The sequence below is a fragment of the Coturnix japonica genome, chromosome Z (genome assembly GCF_054131305.1).
Source record: "Coturnix japonica strain WE chromosome Z, WE-NBRP24, whole genome shotgun sequence".
Lineage (NCBI taxonomy): Eukaryota > Metazoa > Chordata > Aves > Galliformes > Phasianidae > Coturnix > Coturnix japonica.
Genome location: NC_140702.1, coordinates 25565159 through 25590898, shown reverse-complemented (window position 1 = coordinate 25590898; position 25740 = coordinate 25565159). Strand labels below are relative to the sequence as shown.

General features: G+C 38.0%; 1 protein-coding gene and 2 pseudogenes across 11 annotated transcripts in view; all 3 read left to right on the top strand.

The window, feature by feature from the left end:
- PJA2 (praja ring finger ubiquitin ligase 2) overlaps nucleotides 1-23032 on the top strand; it is a 40108-nt gene extending 17076 nt beyond the window's left edge. For 3 of the 9 annotated variants that reach the window (XM_015849448.3, XM_015849449.2, XM_015849451.3), the window contains exons 3-9: nucleotides 564-1614; nucleotides 2823-3005; nucleotides 3710-3895; nucleotides 5373-5487; nucleotides 15334-15448; nucleotides 15743-15858; nucleotides 17737-20403. In XM_015849448.3, the coding sequence (XP_015704934.2) occupies nucleotides 564-1614; nucleotides 2823-3005; nucleotides 3710-3895; nucleotides 5373-5487; nucleotides 15334-15448; nucleotides 15743-15858; nucleotides 17737-17844 (1874 nt within the window). In that variant the 3' untranslated portion in view covers nucleotides 17845-20403. Of the gene's footprint in view, nucleotides 1-563; nucleotides 1615-2822; nucleotides 3006-3709; nucleotides 3896-5372; nucleotides 5488-15333; nucleotides 15449-15742; nucleotides 15859-17736; nucleotides 20404-20544 lie in introns of those variants that run through there. The other 6 variants (XR_014939537.1, XR_014939538.1, XM_015849453.3 and 3 more) reach the window with 4 other exon arrangements.
- LOC146753827 (uncharacterized) lies at nucleotides 8035-15025 on the top strand (annotated as a pseudogene). Its single transcript, XR_014939540.1, has one exon. The product of XR_014939540.1 is annotated as an uncharacterized LOC146753827 (transcript).
- On the top strand, nucleotides 8964-15025 carry LOC146753826 (uncharacterized; annotated as a pseudogene). The gene has a single exon (XR_014939539.1). The product of XR_014939539.1 is annotated as an uncharacterized LOC146753826 (transcript).
- Nucleotides 23033-25740: the final 2708 nt, after the last annotated feature.

Genomic DNA, 25740 nt, shown 5'->3' with positions numbered 1-25740 from the left:
CTACAAGCTGTAAATTCTATGTTCATTCCTGCTATTATTTTCTCCTTATGTAGAGTAGCATTCACAGCTGCATGTACAAAATATATTGTTGTTAGTACATAATTTATGATAGCAATAAGTGGCTTTATTTGAGTATGGCAGGAGGCACAATTCAGCTAGTTAACAAACAAGTAGTCCAATTTTAACATATGGGAAGATATGTTGCAGCTTTTTAAAGCTTCTACTGTATTTCTGGTTTTCTTTTCTCATCATAAAATCTTCTTTTAATTGAACAAAGTAAAGGTACTACTTATGAGCTTGCTTCTTCTTTAGTACTTGGTTTGTGCTGTCAAAGGCAGAGATGAACCTGAATCTTCTAAATTTATTTCTTTAACCTTATTTACATTCTCATTTCTGTGAATTGTACTAATTAAGAACGACTATATCTCTGTTAAATGTTTATCCATAACAAATTGCATTATATTTGCAATGAACTACTCTTTTTTTCATGAGCAGGTTTTGTAAATGAGATTACCCATTGTTTTAAATTATTCAATTGTATTTTCTTACCATTTTCTATGAAGGTTCTGGACCATTGGTTCAAGTTACTCCCGGTTTATTGGATGAGCCTCTGTTAGAAAATGATGGAACTGGGAAACCCATTTGCCGAGCTGTGTTCAGGAAAACTTCTGAGGCAATCCCTTCACCATTTTCTTACAGTGTAGAAGGCAGCCAGATTTCAGGGGACATTATAAGCCCTGACAAAAACTCTGAGGACCTTGCAAAATATGCTTCTGGAGAGTGTGATGATTTGAATGGTTGCAATGGAATTGCTTTTGTAAACATAGACTCTTATGAGCCAGATAGCAGTGATGGAGAAGATGATGATGGTCAAGACCAACTTTGCTTGGTGAGAGAAGAAGCAGGTGTACTTCAGGAAACACTAGATAACCTAGTATCTGAATTAGAAAAGGATGTAGAATCTCTTACGCATTTACGGTCTCAATTAACTACTCTCAATGACAGAGTCTCTAGAGAATGTTGTAAAGAAATAGAACCAGTGCCCTTAACAAGACATCTTAGTACAGACTCAGACTTTATGCATCCAAACAATGGGACGTATAAAAAATCTGCTGAAGATCAAGCCATACTGAAAAGTAACCAGAGTGGTGCCAGCTGTGAAACGCAAATGGTAAACACAGTGAATATTGAAAACAAGACCTGTGTAGCAACCTGTAATGAATTAAGTATCAATGGTGGGGAGACTGAACAAGGAGATTCACCTGAACTAATAGTGAGACCTAAAGTAAGAAAACTAAACTCCACAAACCATTTGGACAGAGAGAAGCTTTCAAGTAATAATGAAGAAGAAAGAAGTTCTAGGAAGGAAGGTGAAATTGATGAAATCAAGCAAGGCTGTGCTGAGTTTTCCTTCAAAAATGATGCAGAAAAATTGAGCTCCAGTATGTTATTTGATTCCAAATGGTACAGTGGTCCTCAAAGCAGCACAAAAGTAGACCTAAGGAGAAATAGGTCAGCACAAGAACAAAAAGATATGCTAGATGATAGTAGTTTCTGGGATGCGTTTGAAGACTGCAGCAGACACTTATCAGTGTCCCACAGAGATGAGGACAGGTAAAGTTCCGTTTTTTTATCTGTATCAGGTTGAATTGGATGTGTAAGTAATGTACAAATCCACGTAATTAGTTAGCACGTGGAACATGGTAGCTCAGTTTTGGAACATGATCGTACAGCAGTGCAGTGCAGTGCTGAAATACACTACCCACCACCTCACCGTGCTCTTGTCCATTGTTTCATCTCCATAAATGTTCAGCAAGCATTGATGAATGACAATGAGTGCCATTTTTCTATGCGTGGAGAAATTCACTGACAGTTCCTCACTTTATATGCACTCCCATGTCAGACACTATTTTGTCAGGCCACCCCTCTGCTGCCATCTGTCGCACAACAACAAAATACAGTGTGATATTGCTGGGAGGGTTTAACCTCCTACTGACATACCACCACCATTAGCCTCTGCTGTCACGGGCCAGCATAATAAAATAGGAGGCATTACTTTCAGAACAGCACTCCTATTACTGTACTCTGTAAATAAAACTACTGTAATCTTGATGATCATTACTGGATTGTGAAATAGGGAACACTGAAGGAATAGTTCCAAGGCTCTGGGTTAGTCTTACAATATACTTGTCTAACTTTATCCTAAAGAGTTGTGAGGTGGGAAAGTGGTAGAGTGTTAAACATTAGTTGGTACAACGTAGGAGGAATTGTTTTTTTGAAAAAAACCTTGTCTGTCATCTATTAAAGCCGGTGGCTTAAATGATTTTCAGTAATCTACCAATTGTAACTTTGTACAGTTTAAAAAAGAGAGCAGAGGAGGGACTGTTGTGAATGGCTTAGAGATTGCCAGAACCTCTACCTAATGTTTTGTATGACTAAGATGTGAGGCTAATGTTTCTGCTCACTTGCTAAGCAAACATTGGTTTTCTATGTATCAAGGTGCTGTTAGGAGAAGGTGCGTTGAGGGCTGTGGGCTTTTATTTCTGAGATTTTGTATGTGCTCTGTGAATGTATAGAGAAGAAGGAAATACTATCTGTAAGTAGGGCAGACAGTTTTTTTTCTTTTAAGAGAAAGATTTGAATGAACCCTACACATATATCTATAATATATGTATAGGTAGCACAAAATTGTCCCTAAAAGCTTTTCTGTGCTGGTAAGAAATCTTCATACAAAAAGCAGGAAGATGCAGAATGTTTGTATGCATATTTTCTTTCTCATAAAGTGGTGTTTAAATCCACATCCTGCCTTGTTTACATTACAGCTCAGAGTGTAGTGATGGAGAATGGCCCACAGCTGGGCCTATCTATTTTGCTGCTGCAGAAAAAGACCAGTCCTCAAGTGATGAGAGCTGGGAGACTGTCCCAGGCAAGGAGGAACATGAAGCAGAAGTGCTAAGCAGCAGCAGCGGTATAGAAGTGAATGTAGACCCTTGTTTCCACGGAGGGTATGTCTTTATTTTCATTGTGTAATTTCTTCCTGTAAATTCTGACAGCAGTATCACAGTAGCTGCATGATACTACACAGAATAAAATAAATACTAAAAATAGTTACTGTCTTAGAAATAATTGTTTATGGACAACTACATGATTAATTTCATGTACACATTTAAAATACGGAAAAATGATGTGTCATACAAACAGTGCTGGCTATTTTCTGAAAGGTATAGAAATAATAAGAGGGCATTGACACTAATAATAAGAGATTAGCATCAATAGGGATAACAGGCAGGGTGTACTGACTCAAAAAAGGCAGATTAGGCAAGCTAATTACATAGCGCATGTCTCTTTACATGCCTCTTCTGATACTGCATAGTACTCCTTGCAAATCTGTTGTTTGACATTGCTTTTCATATTTCAGTGAATGAAACAGCTGCTCTTTATTTCTTCTTATTTTCTCTAAGTGATTAAAGTGAATTTGAAACGTTTGCTTGATGAGAATTTACTGTTTTACTTTTTTTTAACAAAAGTCTTTTTCTTGCAAAAGTTAAATTTCTAGTCCAGGACTCTAGGAAAGACATGGGTACAGCCCTTGATATAGTATTTGTATCCTCTCACTTGCAAATGCTTAGAAGCTGTGCTAGCTTCCTAGATTTGCCCATTTGTTTATTTACTTGAAGGGAACAAATGTTTTTCTTCTATTAATTTGAAGGGTGCAAACGTTTTTGGAGGAAGGAGAAATTCCTTGGTTACAGTATCATGAAGAAATAGAAAGTAGCAGTGATGAGGAAGATGATCCGTCTAGTGACTTTGTGCATCCTGGATTCTTTATGTTGGACGGCAACAACAACCTTGAGGATGACTCCAGTATGAGTGAGGACCTGGATGTGGAGTGGAGGTGTGTATGTCTCTGATGGTTTCCTGTGTTCATTTTAGAGTTTTTGTGACTGGTTACTTTTATAACGTAAGATGCCTAAAGCATGTATCAGTAGGTACATGCTTCAAAGACTGATAATCTGAGTTCTGTGCTTTAAGGCACAGCAAGTTAGGGGTTTCCTTTTATTCTAGAAGGCAGATGTACATCTGTTAAATGAGTCTGTGTTCTGAGAACACTCTAGGGCACATTTGAGAGATGTGTTTAATTTTTCAGTTGATTTTCAAGACAGTAAATATAGCTGGAGTACTATAAACAAAAAAGGCAGTATGAATGTAGTCAACCTTGAAGTCAGTACAACTTTTTAATTCTTTCTTTGCTGCTGGAGTTAGACGTTGTAACACGTACCTTATTTCTCTTAGAAATGCTATGTGGTTACCTAATGTTATTGTACTTTTGAATACTTCACTTGTATTTTTTTTTTTTGTCCTTAGATTGCTGAACAATAGTGTGATGTATTTATCAGAAAAGCCTTGCAAATGGCAGGAAGAAAGTTATTAGAGCCACTTGCACAACATAATCCTAGAGTAACATATTGTGTTTGTTTTAAATTGCAAGTAAGCTAGACTGAATGCTTCTCAGTGAAACTCTTTAAGCTTTTTCTCTTATTACTAGTAGTATTAAAAATGTGCCACATAGATGTGCGTTCATAAAGAGACAGTGTGTTCAGTAGGGACCTACATGTGGAAGTCCAAGTTGAAATAAAGTATATTGTGTTACAGGAATGGACAAGCAAGTAGTTACTGCAGCAAGCTAACAAGGAAATTGTGGTGTATGGATATAAACTGATTTTTCAGTTTTGGAGATCAGCTTTGTCAAGCTACTTAACTAACCAGAATAGAAAGAAGAATGTTTCTCTAATAGTATGTTCTTTCTGTTCATATGTAGAGCGTAACAGTTTTGCTGATGCCATTTTAAAATTTGACCCCTAATTGTTAAGTTGTGAAACATTGACTTATGATGGAAATACAACTGGATGATTTTAAAAAGATCCCAATAGAATACACATGGGATTTATTTGCTGAACTGTCTGACCTTTTACTTTGAAGTGGTCTACAATGAAAGCTCATTTCAGAATCTTCTGACACCTGTATCACTAACTAGGCATAGGTGTTAGTAGTGTGTTCTGGCAGAGCCCAGCAGGAGCCTGGGAAGAGAGGAAGTTTGTCTTACCATCTAATTCTGTTAATATTAAATTGAATTAACATTCTCCAAGTTGAGTCAATTTTGTCTGTGGAAAGTAACTGGCGTTTGATCTCCCTGTCTTCGTCTCAGCCCAGGAGCATTTGCCTCCCTCTGCCGAATGAAGCAGGGAGGGAGTGACAGGGTGGTCATCCTGAGGCCATCAGAAGTCAGGGCTGCTACAGCAAATGCCTAGTGAGAGTATTATTAATGTGAAACAACTGAATGTATGTCTGCATTTCAAAATCATGTTTTTCAGGTTGCTGGATGAGCTTGGTGACGGACTAGGAGTTGCTCAAGTCATTTCATACGTGGATCCTCAGTTTTTCACATATATGGCACTAGAGGAGCGCTTAGCACTAGCTATGGAGGTAGCAGTTGATTTTCGTATGAATTAAAATCAAAGTACACTGTGTTATTTTAATACACAAATATTCAGATCACTTAGTTTTATTCTTTTTTTCAACTCAGAGAGTACTCTTTTGTTTGTTAATATTAGATATGAAAATATTTCATTAGGAAATATTTTACCTATATTGGAAAAATATACGAGAATGGTACAGATGTTTTAACCATGATGGTGTTATACCCATAGTGCTGTGACAAGAGCTTTTCTTAGTCAACTTATGAGTGAAGATTCAACAAGGACTAGGAAAAAAAAATCCTTTCTTGGTCTGTCTTGAACTTTTAGATTAGCAAGTTTGAAAAATAAATGTTAAAATTCTTCTAAATGGCATAGAGCAAGAAGTCACTGATCAGTGCTGGTTTTTGAACTAGCTTTAGAATATGTATTTATTTTGTCTTAAAGGAAAATTGAGAATATTGGCATTTCTGCAGCTATAAACACATCGCTTAAATGTTGCCAAATTTTGTACTTGTACATACCTAAAGAAAATTCATGCCTAGATCTGTGTATGTAGATTATCTTTTTTTTTTTTTTCTTTTTTTTTTAATGAGTACTGGTAAATGGTAAAAGTCTCTTATTTGTATTCCTCAGAACTAGACTTCCTTGGATTTGTTCATCTTGACTACATGGTGGATAAACCACCATGGTTATGATCATTGGGTGCTTGGTTTTTTGTTTGTTTTAGTTACATGATGTTGGTCACTGTCAGAATGAATACAGAGCTAACTAGCTGAACTTCTGTTTCATGCAACGTGACAACTTCTGCTCTGCCAGAAGTCTTCTCTGCAGAATATTCTCTCCCAAAAACAAGAGTTAAATGATGTGTAGACATATAATATTGTGTTGAAACAATTAAGTTGAACGTTTTGTGTGTGAAATTTAGGAGATAGCAATAAGGAGCTTGACAACCTAGCTCTTAGTTAAGAGGGGTGAACAGGGCAAACTGTGTTATGGTATGCTTGCAGGCACAGTACTGACAACATATGAAAATGCTTCTTAAAGCTGACAGTCAGTGGAACAATCATACAGCTTTTTATTCCTACAGATAGTGATAAAATCAATAATTTTGTGAATGAGCATACTGGTGGTTTTCCAAGGAGGTCAAAAGGCTGTACCTGAAGTCAGTAATCTTACTTGGTTAGATTACTAGTGTGCATCACTTAAACCATAAGGGAGGTCCAAATTTTTTTTGTAGATAGAGTATCACAGGGTTTTCTCCAGTTTTGGAGGAACTTGTTAGTTCAACTTAGCTGGAGATGCATCAAAACTGCTGCTTGCTATGTAGGAGGTTCTTTGATATCTTTATTCTAAAAGCAATATTGTAAAGCTGTATAGGGAAAAATCTATGCCTCTTCAGTACCTGCCAGTTCTCACTACATCAAACAAGACAGAGCTGCAGAAGCAAGTTGACCTCCTCCTTTGCAGTGAAGAAATAGGAATTATGTGGAGAGGGAAGACAAATTCCATCCATTTTTATCTATGTATTAATCTACTAAGAGGAGATTAGAGGTTATTACAGATCTTAAGATTTTTTTTATTATTATTTATTTATTTTTTCCCTTCACTTCTACACAAGAGCATTGTTGATTTCTGTCAGAAGAAATGTGTAAAAGTCATTCAAGCTGGCCTGTAAATGCAGTCCTAGGTGACTGTATACATGGCTGATAGAGAAGCTGCTGTAATTATGTTAGTGTCATCAGGAACTGAGCATCACTGAACTTGCTTGGCAAGCAGGAAGACAAGTACAAAGGTAATTAATTATTCTCTGGAACCTGTGGTACAGGTCACTGTAGGTGATGGATGAGAGGAAGTGCCATTCTCTTAAATAGTAATACTGCTTGAAATTAGCATTTGGATACCTGAAACTTTATGGTGGACACGGAAGTCTGGCATAGTTGGAATAGTAATAAGTAGCTGCTCCAAAAGAATTTTCAAGTCTTTGAGAGTTTACAGGGGAATACATTAGTGTCATTGTATTAATACTTCTTAAGTTTGTAGTTGAGTTAATGTTCTCAATTCCTACCATTCAGGAACAAACTGATAATATCTGGATGTTTATTTCTGTATTGTTGACACAAAATGAGTACCCTGTAAAAAATTCTTAAGTATCTATGCTGCCTGAAATAGCAAGATGTTTTACAACAGCTGATGAATCCATTTGCTTTCTTCCCTTCCAAGTACTGCAGTACAGAGTATAATTTTAGTTCATATTTGTCACCATTCTTCCTGCTTTGATAATTTAACTTAGGAACTAACTTTTAAGGGTAATACTTTCACATTGTTAATTTGATTAAATGGAATTAAATAATATGGGCGTTCTGAAGCTTTTAATGTTAGCCGGGGAGGGAGAGGAAAAAATCCTTTTTTTTCTTTAAACCGGAGACTGCAAGGTATTGCTACTTTGACCTTCATAGATTAGATTATAGTCTGGGCAGTCTGCCAAACTCTGGACACTGCACTGAGTGTTATTTTTTCTTTATGTTTTTTTCCCCCTCCTTTTTAGCAGCCACTAGCTATGAATCTGCACTTTATTGTAGGAAGCACTGTATGAGGGATTAAAAAGCTATTATGTTCTTGGGAACTTACTGGCCCATTAATAATGTCATGATTTCTTATTGTGGAATTGTGTTCATATATAACCAGATAAGGGCACTGATGGAGACACATGCCTGGTACTTATATGCAGTGTTGAATAATTTGAATTTTGACACTTATATCCCAGATGGAATAGCTAATTTTATAGAATTACATCCCAGATGGAAGAGCCAGTTTTACAAACAATGCGATGTTTGATCCAATTTCCAGGCTTTCTTCTCAGTTTGTAACATGTTTTTTGAATGCTGAGCTAGTGTTCGTACTTGTGCTTGTTATCAATCTCCCTGAACGCACTCTTCTCTATTTGTGTTACGTGGAAGAAGCCTCCTCCAAAACCAGAGAATGCTGACTGGCAGGGAATATGGAGAGGTCTAGGAAAAATCTTAGAAGTGTGGGGGCCTGCGATGTCATGGGATTTCACTCTTGAACACCTGTGGGATCCCAAGAAACTAAGCTAGTATTTGAGTCAGGGATGGTGTGGCTTAGATAAATCTAAGGAGGTACAGTTTACTTGGGGCTTGGCTTGTGCTTACTGTTCTATATATAATTCTATTCTGGAGAGGGAGAGTTTCCAAGCTAAGGCTCAAGCCAAAGGGGGAATTCCAAAGTCAAATCTGATCAGTTACAGGAGACACCAGTAACAATGTCAGTTGCCCCTTTGGAAGGCAAGAAATGGAAGCAGGTGTCCTTGTGACTAGAATTAAAAAATAAAAAGGAGAGGAGAAAACAGAGGAAGATCCAGGTGAGGGGCCCTCCTCAGCACTGAGAAAGGCAACAGGAAAGACTAAGAGACGTGGAGAAGGGAGTGATGAAGAGGAAGTCTCTATTACTGTTTGTCAACCTCTGAAGATGACTGAAATCCAAGGCTCAAGAAAGAAGTTTACATGGTGCCTAAATGAATCTCTTGTTACCAGGTTGCTTTGCTTTTGGGACATTGGGGCCAGTAGCTTGTCTCTAAATGGTAACGAAGCTCGCTAGCTAGGAGGTGTTGTTGGAGACTCATCTATTGACAGAGGGATTAGTACATGTTTGTATGGAGCTGCTGCCATCTGGGAACAAGAGTTTAGTAGCTGTGAAGGAAAGGCATCCCTTCAAAGACAGTCTGAAGCCTGTGATGAAAAAGTGAGATACAATTGAAAAAGGTATTAAGTATTTGAGGGAAATAACTGTAATGGAAATGTTGTATGACCCCAGTTTTTTCCCTGCCGATCCATGCCAAAACTGTAATACTGAGAGAGTAAGGACGACACCTGATATAATATGGCAGAAACTCATCAAAACAGCACCAGAAAGGTATGCCGTTACACTAGCAGCAATGTTTCAAAGGTACAAGGAACAGCAGAGAAAACCCCTAGTTTTGCAGTGTAAGAACCAGTTAAAAAACTATGAACAACAGTTACCTCCAACTCACTTCTCCATTTCAGCCATCTCAGAAGTAACAGAAGGAATGGATGAAGTGCAAGAGCAATAGTCTCTATTGATTAATCATGTGAACCCATAGTAGTATCAGAAAAACTTGATGAAGATCAGGATAATCAAAGGAGTCTAATGAAGGAACTGATCAAACTAATCAAAATCCAATTAACTAAAGGTGATGGACCCTTCTCCTCACCTGTATCATCAAAAATCTCAGCTACTAAAAGCAAGCGCTTTCCTGCTCAAGCAAGGAACAATAGTAAGACTACATTGCATTTTGCCTTGTGGCGTTACCTACATGACCATGGAGAAGACATGAGGAAGTGGCATGACTAAATGGGTGAGAGAATTACACAACAGATCAATCATCAGTACAGTTGCTCCAGTTGCCACAGGTAATGAGTAGAGGGGCCTTGCCCTCAACTGAGGGGGGAAAGGGATTTATTGGATTGTGTGGATTTGATTGCCTGGCACATCAGAACCACAGAAGTATAAGGCACTGGTGAATGCCGTGCACTCTGATGCCCTCAAGATATGAAGGGATAGAATCAGTCCATATTTCTGATGTAACTGGGGGCTCTCAGGAACTGACTGTGTTGGAGGCCAAAATAAGCCTCTCTGGTAAAACTGGCAAAATCATCCTGTTGTGACTTGCCCAGGGGTTCCATGCATACTTGGTATCAGTTACCCCAGAAGGGGGCATTTCAGGGATCCTAAGCGGTACTGATGGGCCTTTGGAATAGCTTCTGTAGATACAGACAACATTAAGCAGCTGTCTGTTTTGCCTGGCCTGTCAGAAAATCCATCTGTTGCAGGGTTGCTACAAGTAAAAGAGCAGTAGGTATCAATTTCCACAGAAACGGTGCACAAACGGCACTAGTGCACCAACAGGGATTCCTTGCTCTCCATTCATGAGTTGATTTGTCATCTAGAGAGTCAGGTAGTGATCAGCAAAACTGACTTACCTTTTAACAGCCCCACATGGCCAGTGAGTAAAGGCTGACAGCAGACTACCATGGCCTGAATGAGGTCACACCCCCACTTAGTGCTGCTATGCCAAATATGTTAGATATGTTAGAACTTCAGTATGAACTGAAGTCAAAAGCAGCCAAATGGTGTGCAACCACTGATATTGCTAGTGCCTTCTTTTCCATTCCTTTGGCCACAGACTGTGGGCCACTGTTTGCCTTCACCCGGAGGGGCATTCAGTATACCTGGAACTGTTAACCACAGGGGTGGAAACCGCAGCCCAACCATTTGCCATGGAACAGGGCAGTGCTTCTGATCACCTGTAATACATTGATGATATTGCTGTGTGGGCCAATACAGCAGAGGAAGTTTTTGGGAAAGGAGAGGAAATAATCCAAATTCTTCTGCAAGCTGGTTTTGCTATTAAGCAAAGCAGAGTGAAAGGACCTGCCCAGGACATTCATTTCCTAGGTATAAAGTGGCAAGATGGGCATTGTCACATCCTGGTGGATGTGATCAACAGTATCACTGCCATGTCTCTACCCACTAGCAAGAGAGAGACAAAATCTTTTCTGGGCATAGTAGGCTTTTGGAAAATATATGCTTCAAACTACAGCCTCACTGTAAGCCCCCTTTATCAGGTGATGCAGAAGAAGAATGATTTTACGTGGAGTCCTGAACAGCAGCAGGCTTTTGAACAGATTAAACAGGAGGTAGCCCATGCCGTGGCCCTGGGGCCAGTACAGACGGGACAGGATGTAAAGAACATCCTCTATACTGCTGCAGGGGAGAAAGGTCCCAGCTGGAGTTCATGACAAAGAGCCTCAAAAGAGACCCGAGGCTGACCCCTGGGATTCTGGAGTTGAGTGTACAAGGAGTCTGAAGAGTACTGCACTCCAACTGAGAAGGAGATCTTAATCACGTATGAGGGGGTTCGGGCTGCTTCTGAAGTAGTCAATACTGAAACACAGCTCCTTCTGGCACCTCGACTGCCAGTGCTGAACTGTATGTTTAGAGGAGAGGTTCCCTCCACCTGTCATGCTACTGATGCCACTTGGAGTAAGTAGATTGCGCTGATTACAGAACAAGCACAGATGGGGAACCCCAGCCATCCAGGAATGTTAGAGGTGACCTTGGACTGGTCTGAAGGTAAAAAGTTTGGAACATCACCAACAGAAGACGTATCGTGAGCTGAAAAGGTCCCACCACACAATGAACTACCAGAAAATGAAAAGAAATATGCCCTGTTGACAGATGGATCATTCTGTATTGTGGGGAAGAATCCCAGGTGGATAGCTGCTACATGGAGCTACACATGATAAGTTGCAGAGGCCACTGAAGGAAAAGGAGAATCAAGCCAATTTGCAGAGTTAAAAGCTGTCCAACTGGCCTTAGATGCTGCTGAATGGGAGGGGTGGCCAATGCTTTATCTTTACACTAACTCGTGGATGGTGGCAAATGCCTTATGGAGGTGGGGACAGCAGTGGGAACAAAATAACTGGCAATGGACGGGTAAACCTATTTGGGCTGCTTAACTGTGGGGAAACATTGCTGCCCAAATAATGAAGATGGTTGTATAGTTGTGCCATGTAGATGCTCATGTGCCTGAAAGCAAGGCTACTGAAGAACATCAAAATAACCATCAGACAGACTGAGCTGCCAGAATTGAGGTGGCTCAGATAGACTTGGACTGGCAGAACAAGGGTGAATTATTTCTATCTCAATGGGCCCATGAGACCTTGGGCCATCAAGGAAGGGATGCAATGGGCTAGAGATCAAAGGGTGGACTTAACTATGGATGCTCTTGTACAGGTTATTTATAACTATGAAATGTGTGCCATAATTAAACAAGCCAAGAAGTTGAAGCCTTTCTGGGGGAAAGGGTGATGGTGAAAGTATAAATATGGGGAGGTGTGGCAGATTGATTATATCACCTTGCTACAGTCTTGCAGTGATAAGTGTTATGTACTTACTGTGATGGAGGCAACCTCTGGGTGGCTTGAAACATTTGCAGTACCCCATGCCACTGCCCAGAATACCATGTTGGGTCTCAAGAAACAATTCCTGTGGCGATGTGGCACTCCAGAAAGAAATGAATCAGGTAATGGGACTCATTTCAGAAAGTCTCTTGTAAATACTTGGGCCAAAGATCATGGCATTGAGTGGATTTATTATATCCCCTATCATGCACCAGCTTCTGGTAAAATTGAATGATACCACGGGTTGTTAAAAATCATGTTGAAAGCAATGGGTGGAGGAACATTCAAGCACTGTGAGAAGCATCTGGCAGAAGATGGTTAGTCAGTACTAGAGGATCTATCGAGCTGGGTGCACTTGGTGATGCAGAAAGATGGGGATGTTCAATGTAAGGGAAATTGCTGTTGGGGGAGTGCAGTCAGTAATTCTGTGTATATATATGTATGTAGAGATGTGTGTAATGCATTTTAATTATTGTTTGTTGGTATATATGTATATATATTAAGCATGACGTAGAGTAAGGGGTGGAATGTCATGGTTTTGTAATTTTGGTATTGGTATTCCACACCATAACATCACGTAAAGCATGGGTAATTTAAGAGTTAATACTCCAGTTCTGTGGATTGACACAGAATCTCTTGCTGGCTGGCAGTGGGTGTGGGTGTGCCTTCAAGCTGTGCGCTTTCATTCGAGTAGACCTTTTGGTTTCGGAAACTATTATTTTATTTGATTTATTAACCTCAGTTTCAATTAGATTGTATTATACTGTGTTATCTTGCATTCCAGTATCATAGTTAGTAAAGTAAGTTGTTGCCACAGCTCTTTTTTCTCTGAGCTCAGCTCCAATCTTCCAATTCCTTTTCCTTTACCATTTTTGGAAGCCAGGTGGCCCAATGGCCTGCTGACCCTCTGTTACAGGCATGGATTGATCTAGATAACTGTGTGACATAGTCATGTATTGTAGATGTACTTAGGTCTCTCCAAAAGTAATGCCAGTTTTTCCTCATGGGGAAATTCAGTGGAACACTGAAATGGAAATGGGAAAAAAACCCATTAGTGGGTTTTTTTTAATTGTCATTTGTCACTTGCTTGTGCTTGGTTTATTTCAGTAGCAGTGTAGAACAAGTCAGGAGTCTACTGATTGTTACTAACTTCATTTATGTATATTTCCAGTGCTGATTCACAGATGTGAGAAGCTCACATCCTTGTAGCTTATTCCACTTTTGTCTTTGGCAGTAATCAGCATATAGTTTGTGGAGCATGGAGTGGTCAGCAATCATTTTTAATAGGAGGAAGAAAATCAGAATTACCTGTGAAGCCTTGAAAGCAAAGTTACACAAGTTACAGAATGGAACTCCCTCCAGTCTGCTTTGTTTTTGAAGATGTAGTTTAAGCATCGGAGTCACTGTTAGGCTTATTGTCTGTAATATTTCTTTCATGTAGCTTTCAAAAAGCAAATAAGGCCTCTGTAAATTATTTTCTGTTTTGTAGTGCTAATTTTGAATATAGGCACAGAGACTTGACGTAAGCAATATTGCATCTGCCTTGGATCTCATTTAGCTGTCCCAGCTGTAGTAGTTAATCTAATCAACAACAGTGCTTTTATCTACAAAATGTTCTCAGATCATCACAGCTGCAGCAAAATACCTTTAGAAATAATAAAGTTAACCTAATGTTAGGTAGGAAGTATTGTCCGTTGTAGCAGAATTGAATAATTTTAAGTTGTTAGATCTGAGGAATTTGGGGAATGTAGTTGTTTTACAACAAGTGGTGGCAGCTCTGAATATTTGTCTGAGAGCTCAAGCTGGTTTTATGCTACTGCAAGCATTTGACTGTAGGTGTAAAGCTATTAGGTGGAATGGCTATCCAAGCTATCTTGCCATTGTGGTAAAGGCAGACACATTTACAATTTGTGACTGATGACTTTAGAGATCCAGAGGAAGGGCTGCTGATGGTGTCTGCATGTCATCCAGTGTTTCTCTAATTTGTTGCTTTTTTTGTTGTTGTTGTTACTAGGTAAATGATGTAAATGATAGATGTTATAAAAATGTCAATTTCTCTTAAAATTCTTAGCAGAAAATTTGATATTTCATCCTGATTAGAAGAGTAAGTATTGTATTTGAAGGCTGTGGATGCTTAATTCATGGTATCACCTCAGTGCTTATGTGTTCGTGGCTATTCGGTTTGTTGTGTTGTAATGTTGAACAAGGTACATTTTGTGCATTTCTTGGAATTTGGACTGGCTATATTTGATTTTTTTGGAATGTTTTTCAGTAGAAAGAAAATATTGCAGTGTGGCTGAATAAATGATGTAAATGAACATCAAATCTGCCTGCTTTGGCATTGGTGTCATAATGGCTTTATGTGGTGAAAATTGTACTTTTGTTTCAAATGGGATGATCTGCACTTTGAAGTAATCTAAAGTTGTTATACGGATAAGAAACATCTATGAGGATCCTGCTTTTTCCTGAAAGCATACTTTGATATTGTATCCTAGGTACTTAATTTTTATTTCTCACTTGAGTAATACTAGGTTTTTAAGCCAAAAAGTGTGTTAATGGGGCTTTTGTTTTAAGGCAGTTTTATATTGGCAAGGTTTGTAGTATTTTTGACTTGCTCTCTTTTTTACAACATGAGCAAACATTCATTAGAGAATAAGTTGTGCATCTGCTTATATGTTGAGAAAGACTTGAAAACAATCCAATACTGTCTTGACCTTCAGCTTTTGCTTTTTCATTACAAAAATAAAAATGATGTAATGGTTGGTCTGACAGGGTTCCTTGTCTTGCATATTTGTTTTTATTTGAAATGTAGTATTAGTGAGTAAGTGAACTTGATCTCTGCTCACCTTTTTCAGAATGCTCTGGCACATTTGGAGTCTCTTGCAGTTGATGTTGAACAGGCCCATCCACCAGCTTCTAAAGAAAGCATAGATTGTCTACCCCAGATTATCGTCACAGACGACTATGATGGTATGGAAAAAATAATTAAGAATTAATTTGTGCTATGTTTACATGAACAAATTCAGTTTTTTATAATAGTGTAGATACAGCCTTGTTAGCTCTACAGTATGTTTAAATACCACACAAGAACCTCTGCATTTTGAACTGAACTGAATATAACTTATGTAACTTCTGGAAAATGAGTCTTTACAGGTGTGATTGTATTTCATAATCATTAGTGATACTATTGGTATATCAGTTTTCTACATCTAAGATTAACTGACACTAAAAGGTACTAATGCTTTTTCTGCTTCATGTCTGTAGGTCAAGAACAGTGCTGCACTATATGTTGCAGTGAATACGTGAAAGATGAAGTCATAACAGAGCTACCCTGCCATCATTTGTTTCACAAACCTTGTGTCACTCTTTGGTTACAGAAGGTAAGTGCAACTGTATGCTTTTTTGGCTGTTTTCTTGGGTGGGTTTTTTTTGTTTGTTTTTTTTTTTTTAGTGTTTGCATTCTTACAGGAAGAACAGTTTCAAACTTATGAAAATGTGGAAAGATCTTCTATAAATAATTGGTTATTATTTTAATGCATTGTGGAAACAAATTCTAAATTGTTATGATTTTATTATTTTTGGCTATCGCTGTTCCACATCATCATATCACGTAATGCGTTGGGTGTTAAAGTGTTAATACTCCAGTTCTGGATACCTGTCCAGAAGAGAACAACTACATACCCTAGGGGGCTTTGCAGTCAGAGAGGAGCAAGGTCTCCTGATGTTCCTTTTTCCTTCATCTCTTCTCTCTATTACACATCCCAAGTGCACATATCACCTCAGCACTATTGTAAGGCCAACAGCTTTCAGATACTCTCACATTATATTTTATTTATTAGATGCAATTCTAATTACATTGTATTGTAGTGTGTTTTCTTGCATTCTGATACCATATTTAGTAAATTAGTGTGTTTCTCCTTAGATTGTTGCTGCTGTTTCTACTTGTTTTGGGGTCCCCTGTTACCCTTTTCCAGAGGTGTGGATTTTGCGAAATCCCTCTGCCCCACTAGTCACAGAACCGGGCTGAACCAGCCCATAAACGGTCCATATAAGTCAAGCGAGCGTAGTTTATATCCATAATCACCTGAAGTGCAATGACTTGGTATTTATTGTTAGATATGCATATGTAAATATACATGGGTAAATAAACTGAATAGTTGAGCATTTATTTGTGTAAGGATTTATCAGAGTTTTAGATTAGATTGTATTGATGTCATTCTTGGATAAGGAATTTTGTGTAGAAAAACATCATTTGTTTTGGTTAAGAATGAAAAGAACAAGTAACTTACACTTCAGCAGGGGAAGAGAAGATTTTTATTTTTTTTTTTACTGTACCTTCCACATGAAGTGAAGTTAATGCCTTTGTTTTCTCTGAGGACAACCAAGTATCTTATCTGTTTTGCTGGAATGTGTCAGGCCCTATTGCGGTGATAAGATTCACAGAAGAAATACACATCTGCAAGAATACATGTAGATTGATTTGCAGCACCTTCCTTTGATAAACGTTGTATTAGGTTTCATTTTTCATAGTAACCTTTTCCTCCCTTGGATCCAATCCTGGCTCATACTGAGGTGACACTAAAAGAGCTCTAATTGATTAATTAGTATCTCTGTAAATACATTTGTGAACAATGCGAACTTGGACTTGATGATTTTCAAGTAGTTTTTAGAAGTAGTGCTGCGCCTATGATGCAGTGTATCCCTTCCTCAAGTACTGTAGGAGTGTGATTAATGGATTCAGACCAGGGAGTTAAGATCACCTCTAGAATGAGTGCTCGGTTGTTTTACATTATTTTTGTATCCTAACGCTCTTAGTTTTAATGTTAACATCTTTGTATATTGTCTTACCTTTTTCTACTACCAGTAGTAAACTGCTGTTGCTGAGAACTATGATGAAACATTTCCATTTAGATTTTGGCTTTATTTTTCCTTAAATTGTCAAATATAAACCAGATTCCCACTTCTCTTTGAAGAAGTCCACCTTGCAGGGTTCCTGTTGTATGTACCTGGTGATATATATATGTATATGTATACATAATGCGTGTGTGTGAAATATGTGTATATAGATATATATACCTTTCATCAGAAGTGATATTGTATCTCTTAGCTTCAGTCAGCTGTCCAATCCAATTTGAGTTTGAGACTGTACTGTTTGTCATCAAGATATTAAACATATTGTAAATCGTAAACGTCAGCTGTTCACTAGAATCAAATTCAAACTGTGCAAATGACCTGTTCTTTTTTCTCTTTTTCTGCAGTCAGGAACATGTCCTGTTTGTCGCCATGTGCTTGCTCCCATGCTTCCTGAAGCAGCTGCTGCCACTGCTTCCTTTCTACCTGATGATGATTCTTCATCTTCTGTTTAGGGTGTTACAGGAGCTCCCGGCTAGGGTCTGAAATGAACACTCTACTGCCAAAATAAATGTTAATCCTGCTTAATTACAATGTGAAAGAATGATATGTAAAATACCTTGTATATTATGTTTCAGTTTTAAAAGAAGATGCAAGAATTTTTCAACAGATTAGGTAGGTTTACAATAGTTTCTAGCTTTCAATATGAAAATCTTAAAATGTGCACCCTTTTTTTTTTGTTTTCAGAGTAATATTGCTAGTAACTAGAATGTCTAAAGCTTGTTCTATTTTAAATTTGTCTAAAAAGATAATACAGCACTTTGTGTTTGCATTCTTACAACTGCAGTGCAGTTGCAGCTTACTGAAGTCGTGCTTATAGACTGTCTTACATAACTGAACTATTTGCCAATGAGTAACTGTAATTTTTCTTGTGTTTACATCAGATATAAAGACATTTTGTCATGACAACAGTACAGCTTGCTTTCACCGGAAACAGAACGGAACAGTATCTCAGTTTTATTCCATATTAAACTCCTTCTTGCCATCAGAAGTGCTGTTATGTTACTGTTGTCTGGGCTTTTTTACAAACGCTGTTACCAATTTTAAGTCTAAGTCCTGAATGAACTTGTAGACTGTATGAACTTTGAAACTAAAACATTTGATATTCCGAGTTTCTAAGAAGTTGAATCTGTAAGATCTGGGCAGCTGGTTCTTTCGAGTTCTTTAAATACCGTTCTACTGAATAGGCCTCCTTTACTTTCCTCTCCTTGCACGCACATTCTTCTAGATATATTTATTTTTATATATATATATGTTGGGGAGGGATTGCTTTCCTAATGCAGATATTATTAAAATATTTTTGTTGCAGTGGGTTATGCTACATAGAGGATTTTAAAGGATAAAAGACCGTAATTTCTAAAATGTATTTCTCTAATTAATACTCTGTGTCCCTTAAAAGTTTTCTCTTGTGCTGAAGTTAGTCTTAGAACACAGAATGTTAAGGTTTGGATTTGTTTTTCTATATTAACAGTTGTTAAATCCTACACTGTTGGAGCATGGGGATAATATGCAAGGAACCAAATCCAAGCACTCTTAAAATTACTTGCTTCCAGTTAACTACTAGTTAAGCTCATGGAAAGCCCAGTTTGATAATTGAAAATGAGTGATGATTGGAAAAAAAAAAAAAAAAATAAGATTAAATTAGCACTCAGCTACTTAGTGATGGCTGTTGCTGCCATAATAGCCTCATCTTTACAAATACTAATGTTAGTCGAATAGTGGTGTATGTAAGGCAGTAATGCTAGTTTTTGAGAGGCGTACTGAATAGTGTGAGTTACTTTACATTGAACTTTGTGGGCTGCAACAGGACAAAGAATTGCTGGCCATAGAACTAATCCTGAGGTTTTAGATGTTGCATTACTAAACATGAGTACAAGGAAGTAAGAGCGGTAGGGTGTTGGTGAAAAGTGGTGGAAGCGTGGTGAGCACAGCTCTTCATAAGTTTCTTTCTCTGCAGTAGAACTCTATGTTCATCAAAGCTGTCATCAGCAGGATTTTGAAAAATGTGACAAGGAACATACACTACAGGTATACTCACTGGGGCAGTTCCTACTAATCCAAGAAGCATTATGATTTTCCATATCCCATTTATAAATCAGTGCTGGCGAGAATGCCCATTGGTTGCTCCTTTCATGGCAAATGCTACGACAGGTGTTTTAACCAGCCTGTGTTACGTTTCTTTCCTGAACTGCACAGTATGCTGTCCCTCATTTAATCCTTTAAGAACTGTGTTTTGTAAAGAGGATTACTTTAGATTCTGGGGCAAGATTTGGAAGCACTTTTGCTTGTAGCTTTTGATTCCAGATTTAACCAGCAATGTCAAGAGCTAAGACAGAAGTAGCTGTTGGGCTTTTCTTCCTCCTTATGATATTATTATTCGCTTCAGTTCTGCTTGCTGTTTCTAAACAGCTGATTAACAACTGTCTTAGGAAGAGTGTTGAGGGTTTTTTTCTCACCCCCCCCCGGCTTGAATATTGATGGGTTATTCATAGATCTTTCTTGGTGCCTCAACTGCTAGTTATGATTTACGTATTTTGTTTTGTAAATGAAATTGAGTCAGATTGCTGTGCAGATTCACTGGTAAAATCAGTTCAAGTTGGCCTGGTCCTTGAAAACACCTTGTAAAATGTAATGTTTTCCTAGAACAATAAGAAGTTAAAGAACAAAAATTTGCTCGAACAGAACATTCTGGGCATTCTCTAGTAAGAACTTTTAGCTAAAAGAAGAAAATATTTTTTTCCACATTAAATAAAAACAAACATTCAATAGCAAGGAAGAGGGAAATTAGCGTGCTACAACTGAGGGTTTGTATCATCTCTTTGTGTACTAGTAAACTGGATGTGTCAAAAGTCCAAAGGAGATCATAAAAGGGGATAGACAAATTACCTACTTTGAATAATGTTTAAGTAATATAGAAGTTCTTGTGAAAAAAAAAAAGTGTTTCTGGTACACTACATAATGTAAAATGAATGCTATTTAATATGAAATAAAACATTTTCACTGCAAAGTTAAAATCTGAAGTTGTTTTTTGTTGTTGTTGTTGTTTTAACTCTTTATTTTATGCATTCTTCTTTCATCTGTTGAACCACAACCCACAAAATATGGCTTCTGTTTCCCTCTGTAATGACCCTGCTTTCCTTCTTTTGTTCTGCCAGCTGCTGGAAAGAGGAAAAAGAGGAACACAGGCTTTGGTCTCTAGTTACAAACTCAGGAAGTTCATGGAAGTGAGTGGCCAGGAAGCAGCTCCACATTCCTCTGCAGGGAAAAATTATGAAGGTTGTTCCAACTGATCTCTACCCTGTTTCTTCCCTAATCATGGACAAAGACATGCTGCCTTCTTTTGCCTGTGTTTGAGCATTTGTAGCAGGGCAGATGGATAATCATGAAAACAGTTTTGGGAGAAAATTTACTCCAGGCTTTCAGTGTCGTGTAGCGGTAATTGTTTGCTTCCTTCATAAGAAACTCAGTAGATTTTGTGGAAATACGTTGTGGAAATCCATGAAAAAAAGGAAATTCAAACTCTAAATATTATATTAAATATTAGACTTAATATTTAGTATCTTTAGTACATTTGTTCCAAAATGAAGGCAAAACCAAACAAAAGTAAGTTTCTTCTTTGTTTGGCTCTTTAACTCCTATTTTAAACTGGTTATGGGTGCTTTTTCTCAGTGTGTTATAGACCCACTGGCAAATATTAGTGGAAAAAGCTCTGTCTTACACAGGAGACAAACTAAACGGTGATTGTTGCCATGTAGCCTTCAGGTGTATAAATCTAACATCAAGGGTTAAAACAGTGTATAGAAGTCCTGAAGTGCCTAAGGTTGTTGCTGGAAGTTCTGCTGCCTTCTCATTTACATCCTGTCCAAGCTAACCAAAACAATATTTGGTACCTGTCAGAACTGATGGAATGTAAGGCTCAGTGTGAGCTCTTCAGCAGGTCCGTTTCCTCACCTACACCATAACAAAATTATTAATGACCAGATGTTTTCCGTGGGTTGGAAGCTAATCATCTGTCAAATTATTTTCGGGGGAGGGAGAGGGAGATATTTTGCTGAGAAAGAAATATATTAGCACAGAGGTAATTTCTATATATACTCCTACATAAGACTTCTAGATTTGCTTTGAAATTGCAAGGACGTTTATCCTAAAAAGGTCTGTTGTGTTTTAGTGAATGAATTTAAGACTGATGTAAATGACATATTTTAAAGCAGCAGCATCAGTGTTACATTTATTCTTTCATCAAACAAACATACACAGCCATAGGATTCCCTTTTACCTTCTTGTTCTGGTAGAGCAGTCTTGCTTTGACCACATCTGAACTGATGCTGTTAATTTAGTTCTTCTTGCTACATATCTTGCTGGGGGAGAAAGAAACCAAGTCAGACAGTTGAGTTTTTCTTTGTCACTTTTATGCGTCCTTCCTGTTTTTTTTTGTGCTTTTGAGATATTCAGGATGGAAAAGAGAGAGGATAATACATTGTTCTTAGACAGTCCTTTGGTCAATATGGTGTGCATAGACAGTTCAGACCTATTGTCACACTGGCAAGAATATGAGGAGAATAAGCATTTATTCTTCATACACTAACAAGCCAAATCTATTCTTACAGATCTCCGTTTTCCTAAAATTCCACGTAATTTTGATTTTTCTCAGTGTTAAGCCTCTCAGTAGATAAACAATTACCTTGCTCTGAGGCATGTATCATAAGTAATGATAGACAAAACAACTAATGATGATTATTAATGAATAAGTATGAGGGTTTAATGATGTCTTGGGGCCAAAATGCAAAGAACATGATTTTAATTTTTACCAGAGTTACTTTGTGCTCCCAAGGCATAGGAAAAAGCTTCTGAGAGTAAGTGAAGACTTACAGGGTAGTAAAACAGAGTGATAGTGTAAGTGGGATTACAGACCAATGTTTCTTTTAGCAATGTTTAAACCAATGTAAAATACAAAAACAAAAAAGCCCTTTTCTCAGCTGTGAAACCAAACTTGAGGTTGCCAGTCCAAAACCATAGAAAAGATTTCAAATTAGTCAGTTACATTATTAGAGTGGGAAGGACTATATCCTCAAAGTAATTCTGTGTCTGATCTTCCAGTTGAAAAGAAGCAAAGCTATTTTAGTTTTCCAACCAAGGTGGTGTTAATTAATAATATCTGGGAGCTGGGGGTTGTTATACCTTTGAGGTATAGCAGGAAATCCTGCAGGAATAAAAATTGCAAGATAAAGTACTGCTTTATTGTGTATTGAGTACTGTGACCTCCTAATGTGTGAGATCACCTCTGTCAGCATACAAAAGCCTCGCTGTGAATGCATGGAATTTTCTTACTGAAAACAGAAAAGCCCAAAATGGCTTTCTAGTACAGCTTTAATGTTACAGGGAGATGATGTTATCTACAGAAATACCGACTCACACTGTTTGAATATTTCAGCTTCTTTGCTAGTAGGTGAATCCTTTAAGGCAGTAATTTCTGATCACCCAATCAAGGATGTTCTTGTTAGCAAAGCTGTAAACAGGCTGCTCTTAAAATGTAGTAGTGAAATGCCATGGTGCTTGTTTAGAGTCAGTTCTGTGTATGTATTTGCCTTCATCCCTGCTGGCTCATCTGTTGGGCCAGGAATGTCACACTAAACTGAGAGAAAAGAAGAAGAAAAAAAAGAAAACATAGAAATGGGGGTTATAAGGCACACACTAAACTAGGGGCTTTGGAAATCGTACCCCTGCTGGCCACATTTCTTTTCATGTGGCCCAGGATGTGATTGGCTTTCTGGGCTGCAAGGGCTCATTGCAGATAATGTCCAACTTGCCATCTGCCAGTACTTCCATTTTTTTTCAGCATGGCTGTACTCTACCCTTACACCCCCTCATTAATGAAGGCATTTCTGTGTATCCATAAGTAATTCAAGCACTAATTATAACACTAAACATCAGGACGTACTGTTTTCAGAATTAAATATTCAAGAAGTACTTTCTTTTTCCAAATAATTATAAGTTCTTTCTCTATATTTTTGAGTTTGTAGTTGGTGTGCTAGTATTTTCAGCAACTCTTCCTTTCTGTTCTTTCTTATGCATGACATTGCACATCCAGGGCAGACCTTTATGCTCCTACTCATCCACCTTCTGCTTTTTGAGGTTATTGTCAGGTTTGTACAGTCTGCTAGCTTGCATTAGCATTCTGTTTGCCTTGTTACTACACAGTTTGTAGCAGGCTAGAGAGCACTAGCTTGTCCCATCCCCTCCAGAGAATCAGAAGAACAGGAGCAATCAGGGAACATACTGCAGTGCAGCTTGTTAGAAGGATTTTGGATGTTTTTTTCCTCGAGGAAAAAAAGAGAAGCATGTCAGTGCTGATCATTTCCAGCTTTCCATAGCTTTTGCTGCATGATTTCAGTGCTCGCAGATGATCGTCTGCATGCTAAAATATAAAACCACGGACCTAAATTCCTATTTGGTATATGAATGAAGGTATATGAATTCTTCATTGACAGAAACAATTAGTCTTTCTATATCAAGCAGGCTAAGTTTTGATGAAGATCTAATACTTCAAAATCCTTGCTGCTCTTTCAGTTCTTCGTAAAATTCAAATACATTTGCTGTCCTCAAATGAAAAAGGCCATTGCTTTTACAAGGCACAAATCCTCATTTACAGTAAAACTACTTTCTCTTTTTATTTTGATGTGGTGAACTTGTAGAGCAGGACATCTGCTGAGCCTTTGTCAGTTTCCCTAAATCAGTAACTCTCGTCTCCTCTTCATGTATGAAAAATCGATGTATGAGGCAGTGACTGACACTGCATAATGTCAGAAGATGACTTAGAATGGCAGAATTTGCTGAAAGATGATGTGAAATTTAAGTTTAAAATCTTTAATATGTACTTGTTGCAAGTATGTTCATATATGTGCAAGTATTTGCTTCCTTTTCTGTGCTACTTAGAAAACTAATGAAGGTGTTTGGTACCCGACCGATAGCTTTACAGCCTTTGTTTAAGTTCACTATGGGCATATTATATTTTTAAAATCACGATTGGAATCAGTATTAACTTCTTTTTTTCCCTGAGAATCCATCTAATATGACTGGAAGTGATTTATAGCTAACTTTGGAGAAGCACAAGGAGATTAAAAGCTGTATTTCAGTAACTAAATAAGGAGACTACAGAAGGGAATAAAAAAGCTTGGTAATTTTCCAGCAATTAAAATAACAATGCCTCTACCAGTTCTGTGGCTCATTTAAGGGCAATATTCCCACTGAAATCAATGAATTAAAATCATAAAAAATGTATTTATTTTCTTTTTTAAAGTATCATTACTCGGTGCAGATTTCCAAAATCATTTATTTGCTATTAAATTTGTTACCTGTTTTCTTTAGTCACTCACAAAAATCTGGACAATGGGTTTAAAAACTTTGACTTGGTTGAATGATGAAATACTTGTGCAAAGTGATAGAGAACATGGTGAGAAGTGCTTTCAGCAGGAAAAACAAAAAACAACCAGAACACAATATTTCAGGTCCTATTTCAAACAGACAAAGTTTTGGTGGAGATCTGATACTTGTTCAGACTGATGTGGGAATACACATAGGCAAGGTCAGTGCAGTGGAGGTGGATGGGCAATGGCAGATGGAAATGCCCATAAAGGAAACATTTTGCATAAAAATAGTCAGTCTTTGCCTGCCAGCTCTGTCATCAATATGGGACTGCAGCACAGTAGTGACTTCTCTGGGGAGAGGTTGCAGGAGGGATGAGGAGGACAAAGCAGCGGCTTCATGGAGTTTGACAGATAGATTAGCAGATGCATCTTGTTACTTGGGACAGAAGTCTCCAGCGCTGTCCAATGTTGTGCTTTACAGTTTCTTATTGCATTTTGTCTTGTTAAATATTTAATTTCAACAGTCATACTATTTTAAGCCTTACTTTAGTGACACCATTTTAAGGACAGCTGGGACTCTGTCTTTTTCCCCTAGCATACCTCTTTTCTCTGGTATCAGCAGGAAGCAGATGGTTTGTGCACTTGGAATCTCAAAGGTGGCCTTTATGACTACATGTAGCCACCAGAAACTTCATGTACATCACTATGGGGAAGTGTGCCCTTATGGATAGTCACAAGGACTGAGAAACTGCTCATTTGCACTGTCCAAACCATGGCACCCATGTGTCTGAGACTCTCTGAACCAGCCTTTATCAGAGGGGATAAGGAGGTTTTTATGGAGCCCATCTAGCCATGCTACAAATGGGGAGAATTCCTACCACTTCAGCTAGAGAGGTCTCTTGTGGGACAGCAGCACCTTGCCTTATTTCTGAATGGCAGCAGAAAGGAAGTGCTGAGTCTCATTGTTCAGAAAGAGCCAACAGTGAT